This window comes from Anoplopoma fimbria, chromosome 11 (assembly GCF_027596085.1).
Source record: "Anoplopoma fimbria isolate UVic2021 breed Golden Eagle Sablefish chromosome 11, Afim_UVic_2022, whole genome shotgun sequence".
NCBI lineage: Eukaryota > Metazoa > Chordata > Actinopteri > Perciformes > Anoplopomatidae > Anoplopoma > Anoplopoma fimbria.
The window spans coordinates 22,774,220-22,784,482 of record NC_072459.1 but is presented as its reverse complement, the minus strand read 5'-3'; the positions used below and the strand labels follow the sequence as shown (position 1 = coordinate 22,784,482).

Genomic DNA, 10,263 nt, shown 5'->3' with positions numbered 1-10,263 from the left:
GGTCACTTCAACATGAGGACTGGAGGATCTCGGGTTCCAACTAACCCCAGCTCTAATTAATGGGAGGACCTGGTTCAGAAATAGGAAAAACTGAAAAGTTCATATTTAAAAGTCCAGGCCAGGCCTCGTATGTTGAGAAGGTGTGGAGTTGGACACAATAACATGAACACCTGTGCAATGTAAACTCTCTCTCTAGCTAATAAATAGAACCAAAACGACTATAGTTGATTCTATACTTCTGATACTTTATAAGCTTCATAATTGTGGCATTAGTTAAAAGGGTTTCATCATATGGTATAGGTGTTCATGTTATTGTGTTCAACTCTGAAATTCAATCAAGCACAACCCACCTGTTTAAATTCCACATTGTGCAATCCATCTGAGATAAGCCCGGCTTGTCCCACTCAGATCAAATTTATATACAGCAAATTGTGGATAACCTGTGTCACTTTGGCTCATTTATTTCACTAAGAAATTTGTTTTCCCCCTGAAAGCAGATTAAGTAAGTACAAGCTCATCATGTATTTTTTATGCATATGATTATGTCAACAGTTGGGTGTGGCTGTCACTTATCTGGGAAAAAAAAGCGATTGACTGACGAAACTAAGAACACTCTAGTATTGATACAGCGACAATCCACACATACTTTCAGGCCTCGGTTCTGTAAATATGCAGAAAGCAATTTAGAACAGCCACACCCACAGCACTCCTGAGCAGCAGGTACTGTTCACCAGAGATCTAATCTATAATCACCAGGGACTAACCTGTGACCAGGTTTCAGTCTTTGATCATAAACGTGTTTGAGGTGGAGCAGCAGTTTTACTGTGACATCACATACATTACTACCAGAGGCCCAGAGTGCCGGTCGCATCAAGATAAAGCCTCTAGTTATGGTTACGTGCATCAGATTGTTTTGATGCTGCTCCTGACAAGAGTCCTTTAATGTCGAGGGTCTGCCAATACTTATGGACAGCCGAATACCTGTGCTTTGAAAATAGAACCTGCATCACTGGTTTCCCTATAAAGTTTCATATATTTGGTGTCCTATACTTTGTACCAGGGGTGGAAAAGGTTAGGTTTAACAATACTCCAACATATAACTGACAAAAGGTGTTTTAAAGACTTTTGTTCTTTTCTGTTAACAGATTTAATCCTGAATTTTTCCAGACATGACACTATCCAAAGAATGTGTCATTAGTTACCATTTGAAATATACAATCACTACTTTCCATTATTTTCATGGAAAAGTAAGAAAATGTATTTGGTCACATATTTCTCTATTATGCAGTCATCAAAAATGTTATACAGCCCAGTTGTGAATGCATTTGAAACTTAAGTGTTACTGGCTCTTTATAAGTTTATATATATATATATATATATATATATAACAATGTGTATACAGTAGATACTCCATTATTGCCTTCAACATGTTTACTCATTCTATGACCTCACTAAACAATGTTACGTGATTGCAATACATATATCAATACTCACACATTAAAGATATATATATATAACATATTAGTTGCTGGAACTACATTGATAAACCTTTCAATTCCTTTTTTGAACCATATAACTAAAACTTTAAATGGGTTGAAAGGATAATTCTTGAATATTGTAAACTCCAAGTTACTTTTTTTTTTTTTTAAATTAAAGCATTGCCAGAACTGGTTTAGGGGCCTTTCTTCATCTCTGCATTAATATAATTAACTGCAGCACACTTGAGTATTGGTTAACCTGAAAGGTGTTCATGAAAACAAAACTCATCTAGTAATACTCTAATAGTCATCGAAAGGATTTTAGTGTCACAAAGGTGCCACCCTTACCAGGAAGTGAGAGGCACGAGGAAAACGTGTTACCAATCCCTTTCTCCGGAAGGGACATGAAGAATGTTTGAGGGAGGAACCAAGTGATGTATATAGAAACTGATTCCCAATTTTGCTACATTTGTTTTCACAACAACCACTGTCAGAAGTTTGGTACTACAGATTTCAATATTGTAGCATGATATACTGTACAAAGCAAAGGGTACAATACTCACTAGACTAGCCGCCTTGGAATCATTTGAGAAACATGACACCTGCTGGACAGAAAATGTAGTACCAGGGTGTTTTTTCTCCAAAAGAGTAGCTTGTAAAAGGCTCAAAGCTTTGAGAAAAAAAATAAATAAGAAAACGAAACAGCAAATCTCTTTTTAATGTTTTATTTGAAAGATCATGCAGTGCACTTCCAATAAGGAAGTTAACATTACTTTCAATGATACACATGAAAAAACCAATACATTTGTAATTACCTAGTACAAAACATAACTAAACATTACTGAGGGAATGTAACAAATTAAATAGTAATAGAAAAAAAAAAAAAAAAAAAATGCAACACCACTACTGCTGCTGCACTGCAGATCTTTAAAAGGCTTGGTAGAGGCTGAAGTTGTTTGTAACCCTGTTGTGTAAATACAAAAATTCTTTAATAAGTGTAGAACTCAACAAGACAAAAAAAAAAAGCAATAAATTACTTCTTTCAAGTGTACGGTGCATTTACTGAGAGAACTGAGGAGGCATGGGGTATGGCACCAGCGGTGGAGGATGCTGCTGAGGTGGAGCCTGTGCCTGGGGGAAGGGGAATGGGGGATGACTTGCACCAGTCTGTGCGCCACCCTTAGGGATGGCAAACTGTTGGGCCTGGAAATTCTGGCCTCCGAAGGCTCCAGCTTGGTTGTTAAAGTTGGACTGTCCATTACCATTGTAACTGCTTCCACTGAAGCCGTTGCCGCCGCCGCCGCCATTGTTGTTTCCCCCATAGCCTCCGTTCTGCGTATTTGTGCCAAAGGCTTTATTTGGTCCGTTTTCAAACCCTCTACCATTATCCCGGTCCCTAAAACTGCCAAAATCACGCCTTCCAGAATACCTATCCCGACGGTCGTCTCTGTAATCACCACCTCTGCCTCCCCTTGAACGACCTGGAAAGGAATGCAAAACAGACTTTAAAAAGAGACTTCCAGCTTTCAGATTTTTTTTTATATAAAACAAAATTGAAAGCGGAAATTGTTTTGAGATAAAGAAGCTCATAATGGTAAACCCCTTAACGTCTCAGAACAAAGAAAGGAGAGCAGCAGAGAAAGAGTGGCTGCAGTTCACAGCACAGTTTCTGTATCTCACCAATTAGATTTACCTCCTCTGTCTTCCGCCATTTGGAGGAGCTTGGGGTTGATCGCCTGGTTGGCCTCGCGGAGCACAGCGATGAGGTCACTGGCCTGCCTCATGTTGTTTGGAGTGAAGAAGGTGTAAGCCGTGCCTGTCTTTTGGCTACGAGCTGTTCGGCCAATGCGGTGGATATAGTCCTCAGAGTTGTTGGGGTAGTCAAAGTTGATGACAAATTTCACATCTTCAACATCTGTAAGATTGTGTTGCGGTGTGGCATAAAGGAAAAGGAGGACAGCACACAGAGACGTGCGCCAGTGCCACCACAACAACCAGATCAAAAACAAAAAAAGCCATGTTAGTGCGGTCATGAGGTACGAATGCTTGGAAAATCAAGACTAGCATTAGTCAAAACTAAAAGGCAGACATTTACTCCTCGGGGAGACTACGGTGGGAAAAGAGAAACGATGCACACTCCGTTGGCTTCCAATCCAGTGGGATGAAATAAAACCCACCCCTCTTCAACCACTGCCAAACCACCCTCAGAAAGAATGGATCAGAAGTCTTACCATTATTTGGAGTATGCATTCACTAGTCCATTCCCATTGCAGCACACGCCCCCACATATTGTCAAATGACAGCAAGTGTCACTATACAGCAGGACTGCTATGCACACTACTGCCTCCTAGTGTGCTTGAACTAGCATTTAAAATGTCCCCTTGTTGGCTCACGAGATGTTTGCTCTAAAGCTCACACGGTAGTGTCTCTTGCCAAGTATCTGTAGATCTGAACCAATTTGCAGGATGCCTACAAAAAGTGCATCCCAACGCTCGGCATGGCAAGATCTTTCCAGACCCAGTGTTCACTTGACCATAATGTCTCTCGTTGGCAGGTCTCGACATGACTTTAGAACGCAGGCGAGGGAGGAGTGTGAGCTTGGATTTATTCCGAGTGTCCAACTAGCATGTTCCACTGTCACCAAAAGCGCCAGTAGCCATGTCTTTACAGAGGTGAAGGTATGATCGATCTGACAGACTGCTCCTCCGACAGAAGTTTAGAAACTGCAACGTTAAACGCCACCCATGCTTTACAACTAGTCTACGCAACAGAAAGCACCTTCCAAATGACTCAAATAGCTTGCAATGCAATGCGCCCAAACGTACATGCAAGACAATAGGAGACAGTGTAGCTGGGCTTTGAGCTGGGACGGTTACAGAGCCTGGGTGTGTGTGTGAAGCAGTCGAAAACCATTGCCAGGGAACAGACGGGCGTGTGGGGGAGGAACTGTGGCCAGCCCTCAACTCGCCCCCCCTTTTTTTAGACAGGCCAGCGCGTTATGCTGCACTTGGGCCTGGTCACCTCTGTATATCTGCACAACTGGGAGACCCGTGCCTCGCCAGTCAGGACACCTCCAAGAATCCTCCTTCCCCCTCTGGAGACCTGGGCTTGTCATGCCAAGGCCTTGCCATACAGACTGCTCCTTCAGGTCAGGGGAGAAACTCAGAAAGAAGCAGAAGAGTTAAAGAAAGCAAATACACTTTCTTTTTTAAATACTTTAAGAGTACTAAGCTGTTCAGGGAGGATACTGACCTAGACCTCTGGAGGCAACATCTGTAGCAATGAGTATTGGAGCCTTTCCATATTTGAACTCTGAAAACATAAGGATAAAAATCAAGATGTGAAAAAGGTTTCCTGAAGTTTTACAACTCTGATTTTGAATAACCAGCAATTTACAGGTGATGAAAGCTTACCATTGAGTACCCAGTCTCTTTCCTGCTGGCTCTTATCTCCATGGATTCCCATAGCTGGCCACCTAAACAGATTAAAGGTTTCACTGTTAATCAATGCCAGTTCAAGAACTTCAGAGCTGTAAGGTCAGTACAACACAAGCAGTAATGCTGTGAATCAGTATTTTCATTTCAACACTTACCCATCCCTTCTCATCCTCCTGGTGAGATCATCACAGCGCCTCTTTGTCTCTACAAAGATGATGGTCTTGTTCTCCTTCTCACTCATGATTTCCTCAAGCAGACGGATTAGCCTTAAAGTAAAGTAAAATAAACAGTCAAAAGAAAGGTAAACTCTGTAGAGAATGCATCACTTCCACCTAAAGCCATTATGAAAACATCTGCTTCAACAACACATTACTCACTTGTTCTCCTTCTCTCCATCATTACAGACATCCACGATTTGCAGGATGTTGTGGTTGGCACTGAGCTGCAGCGCCCCAACATTGATCTGGACGTACTCCTTGAGGAAGTCCTCTGCTAGCTGACGAACCTCTTTGGGCCAAGTGGCACTCCACATCAGAGTCTGGCGGTCAGGCTACAGAAAGAGTAGCAGTTAGCAACACATTACCATCAAGTAACACACACATCCAGTCTGTCATTTAACTTCAGCTTATTTATACATTTACAACTCATGAAAATAAAACTACAACTTACTCTGATTTGGTCTACAATTTTCCGGATCTGAGGCTCAAAGCCCATGTCAAGCATTCTGTCGGCCTCATCCAGCACAAGATAAGTGCACCTACGGAGGTTTGTTTTTCCTGACTCAAGGAAGTCGATGAGCCTTCCTGGAGTGGCAATGCAGATCTCCACACCTTAAATGGAAGAGCCTTTATGAGCACGTAACTCAATACACATCTGTTTTAAAAATGCTCAATAAAAAGTTACAATACCTCTTTCCAGGTCACGGATCTGGGGTCCCTTGGGGGCCCCTCCGTAGATGCAGGTGGATTTCAGGCGAGAAGCTCTGCCATATTCTGCAGCCACCTGTTGCACCTGCTGTGCCAGCTCACGGGTGGGGGCTAACACCAAGCACTGTCAAGAGAGAAATTAAAACTTTTCAGTACATGCAAGGAAACAGACAGCTTCACATTTCATTCAGTTCCCAGGATTTAAATAAAGCATGTCATGATGCAGAGCATCATATAGGTCCCTTATTCTAATAGTGTTAAAATGAAAAGCTATTTGGTTTTCACTGAAGGACGGACAAACATAAGTGCAGATAAACTAAAAACCAGGACAAGAGTTTCTTAACATAGTATTAATGAGTTTGTTTCATCACTGATTGAGATTAGTCAGCCACAGTACCACTGCCATCTCACCCACAGTGATGGGTTAATATTCCCTTCTACGACAACTCACCGAGTCACTGAGTAGACAAAGAAAGTGCTTTTTTGAAGGGGGAAATCAAAACATCAGATAAAATTAACTTGCAATGGCTACTTACGATGGGGCCATCTCCACGCTCCAGGAAAGGCTGGTGGTTGATGTGCACAATTGCAGGTAACAAATACTGCAAGGCAAACACATGTTCCAGTCACTTCAATGAGCTAGACAAACGTAATCTAGGTACCATGTTCTTGATGATTAAGGTTAACTTTACTTGTAGATCCATTTTTATCATAAACCAGTAGCATTAGTTGCGATTGTGCTAAAGCATTCCTTACAAATGTTTTTTTAAAGACACAAGCCAACTCCAAACCAGGACAAGAGTTTCTTAACATAGTATTAATGAGTTTGTCTCATCACTGATTGAGATTAGTCAGCCACAGTGCCGCTGCCATCTCACCCACAGTGATGGGTTAATATTCCCTTCTACGACAACTCACCAAGTCACTGAGTAGACAAAGAAAGTGCTTTTTTGAAGGGGAAATCAAATACCATTTAATCAATGGTGTCTTGCCAGTACTTTTTTTTTTGCGTACTAACAAGGTTTTATTACTCCAATTATTTTATCTACGACAGTACATTTCTTCATTTTAATGTACGAAAACTGTGTGGATCTTATGCACTGTGTTATACAGAGATGCAGCATTTCAATTTTGATGATCAGAACAAATGAAAGAGAACATTCAACTCACGGAAAGCGTCTTGCCAGAGCCAGTCTGAGCAATGCCGACCATGTCCTTGCCACTGAGGGCCAGGGGCCAGCCTTGAGCCTGGATGGGTGTTGGTTCGCTCCAGTTCATTTTGTTGATCACATCCATCACGTAAGCTGGAGGAAAGATGTAAAACCGTTAACCAAGATGCATCATACTTTCTTTGTGATATATTTCACCAATTTATATCTTTTTTACTTACATGGAAAGGCGGCCTCGTGGAACTTGGCAATAGGATTTGGGCATTCCCTCCCCTTAAATGTAATTACTTTGGACCTTCTGTATTGTTCAACGTCTTGCTGCAAGAAAAGAATGAAGCAAGTTCAGTGGAGTGGTCATTGCATAACTCCAACACGTGTATGAGGGAGCACGTTTCCGGCTGACGTTACATAACGTGTCAGGGACCGTGCTGGTTGTCGTTACATACCGGGGACCTCCGGGCAACGTCGGGGTGCTGCTGGTAGAAGTTCTTCTCAAACTTTGGGAGCTCGTCCATGTTCCACTGCTTCTTCCGCAGTCTTTCACCTGGATTCCCGAACTTTCCTCCTCCTCCTCCACCTCCGCCACGGTTTCCTCCAAAGCGAGGAGGACCGCCGCCGCCGCCATAGCTGCGAATAAATGTCTTTACGTTAAAAAAAGGACGACTGTGAACCCGTTGTGTGCTTTTCAGAGGCCAACTGCAATACCCATGAAGAAGAAGTCCACCCTAACTGCGTCATTCTGTAATAATACATAAGGTTAGCTGCATTATACTTTCCAACCAGCAGAGGAACAATGGAACACAGCCGGCATTTTGATTCCGCATTCACGCCACATGGCGACACGCCGACTAGCCGGCTGTAGCAGCACGTCAGCTCGATGAGTGGACGTAATGAAACACAATAATAAAACACAATGTCCTCATAAGTGGATAAATTATGAGGACATTGTGTTTTATTAAAGCAGCCCAACAAGGTCGAAAGAGCTCCCTGTTGCGTAAGGCCGCGTTACGGTGAAGCTAACGTTAGCTTCAAGCTTCTCGTTAGCTTCAAGCTAGCGTTAGCCTGAAGCTAACGCTAGCCTGAAGCTAACGAGAAGCCGCTGTGCTGGGGCACGAGGCCAAACTAGGCCTCGAGCCAAAGACAACGGGCCCGTTAGTCCGGGCCTGGCCTGGTTACACCACACAGCAGCCTCTTCACTCGCAGAAACAAACGAACAGATAACCAAACCGTGTTTTTCTGTCGTTACTGGTTTCTCCTCGTCGGCCATTTCTACGAATCACACGAGGGAGAAACTGGCCTAAAACAAAAGAAAAGCTACTCACCCTCTATCTCTGTCCCGGCCGCGATCTCTGTCGGAATACCCAGGCATTTTGTAAACAAGTTGTATAAATAAAAAAAGATAAATACACTTCTCTGTGTGGTTTCACCACCGACTAAAAAAACCCGACCGGCAGTGCTGCTGAAATGCCGGTAATGTAAAAATTAGACCCGGTATATATGGCAAGAGGAAGTCCGACTTCCGATGTATCCATCCGCGGTACACTTCGGCTTCTGCCGACTGGAAACATAGACCCTTTGAAGACCGGTGAAACTGTACTTTAAATTCACTTTAACTCTTCCCGAAAATAATACTTATGGATCTCTAACCCTCCTCTGAATATATTAAATAAGTTAAATTAGAACAGACTGAAAGAGCACATGGGGTTTTCTTCTTAAATCATAATTTATCTAATGTTTGAGATAGATAATTAAGTATCTATCAATACATAAACGATGTATGTAAATGTTGTGCACTTTCTCTTACACTTCATATTGTTTCATTGCGTTTCCTTTTTGATAAACATTTAAATAATTGTTGGCGGAATTAGGCGGAAGGATATGTACTAGACAGAAACTGGTAAAACGGCTAGGACTGTGCTCCGACGTATTACGGTAAGTGACGTCATCAGGACCAACCCAAACATGCAAGAGGCTTCTTTACTATTTTGTAATTTTTCCATTAAAGACCAAATGTGGCCCTTGTGATGAATTTCACCTAACTTCCATTGGAACACGTATATAAGCAGATGTTAAGAAATAAATATAGGCCTAGATTACAAATGTTCTAGTACAAATTGGGTATAAACTGTTTAAAGTGTGAAAGGTAAATTAACAGAAGTCAAGCAGGCTGCCTCTGAGCTCAAATGGTGACCAAAAAGTTTATACTTTCACTGAAAGTATATTCTATATATATATATATATATATATATATATATATATATATATATATATACACACACACACAAGTCCAGTGCAATAATCAATAATGAAAATTGCGTGTAAATGTGTGTGTTTGAGTATTTTATCATGGGGTCCTTTGCTGTAGGGAAGTGGAATAGAGGTTTTTCTTATTCTTTTTGTATATATATTATATAATGTATATATAATATATATATCTATATAAATAATATATATATCTATAGAATATATGTATCAGTTCTTTATGAGTAGCCTATATTTTGCAAAAAAATAGTGTATATTTCGTATGTAGCTACATGTATGTACATATTTGTACTTATTCCTTACAGTGATGATTACACATGGAACCCTGAAAATATGAACCATTATAACTCTGATGAAGTCTTACTTTCTGACCATGTTCCCGTCTGTGTAGACGGACCGTTTTCAAGACCCTCTGTTGCATATCTACAAACAACAAGAACTGTACTTGACACCTATTTTCCAACAGCTTCATCTATTGTCATTAAAACGCCTTTCCCTGCCCCCCTATGAGCCATCTGCCAGATGTCTTAATCCAGAGTGGTATCAGTGAGTGCACAGTGGGTGGTCAGATACGTGGGACATTCAGATGTAAAGAAAGAGTACTTGACATATACTCTCAGTCAGTACGGCACTAACAAGCCCCTGATAAATCTAATGCGAATAATTGCTGGACCAAAATACTTGCTGAAGGACTCCTCTGTAGTCAATAACCTAACAATAATTCAGATGAAAAAAAAAGCTTTTATGACATTTGAAACAACCAATCAAAGAGGGTAAAAAGCACAGGACATATATTTGTACAAGGCATTACATTGTTAGACAAAGGCAAGTTTAATTAGAACTAATTACACACAAAAATAAAAATACTCTTACAAAATGATAGTGTTAACATACATCAAATTGCATCAGTCAGCTATGAGAGATATAGTCCTGCTAGTGGATCATGCGATTTAAAAAAAACAACAAACGAAACAAGAGCAGCGTCTCTCAA

The 10,263-nt window shown here is 41.2% G+C and overlaps 1 protein-coding gene across 2 annotated transcripts; it reads right to left on the bottom strand.

The window, feature by feature from the left end:
• Positions 1–2,187: 2,187 nt before the first annotated feature.
• Positions 2,188–8,490, bottom strand: ddx5 (DEAD (Asp-Glu-Ala-Asp) box helicase 5). Of its 2 annotated transcripts, none has more exons than XM_054607403.1 (13): positions 8,333–8,490; positions 7,457–7,637; positions 7,232–7,328; positions 7,012–7,145; positions 6,378–6,443; positions 5,824–5,965; positions 5,585–5,745; positions 5,293–5,465; positions 5,071–5,181; positions 4,892–4,953; positions 4,731–4,790; positions 3,159–3,393; positions 2,188–2,959 (listed from the first exon to the last, which is right to left on the bottom strand). In XM_054607403.1, exons 1-13 carry the CDS (start codon positions 8,377–8,379, stop codon positions 2,932–2,934), a joined length of 1,497 nt encoding a protein of 498 aa, XP_054463378.1. In that variant the 5' UTR covers positions 8,380–8,490; the 3' UTR covers positions 2,188–2,931. The 2 variants fall into 2 exon arrangements, with proteins under 2 accessions (XP_054463378.1, XP_054463377.1); XM_054607402.1 differs by having other exon boundaries at positions 3,172–3,393; positions 8,333–8,489.
• Between the last annotated feature and the right edge of the window lie 1,773 nt (positions 8,491–10,263).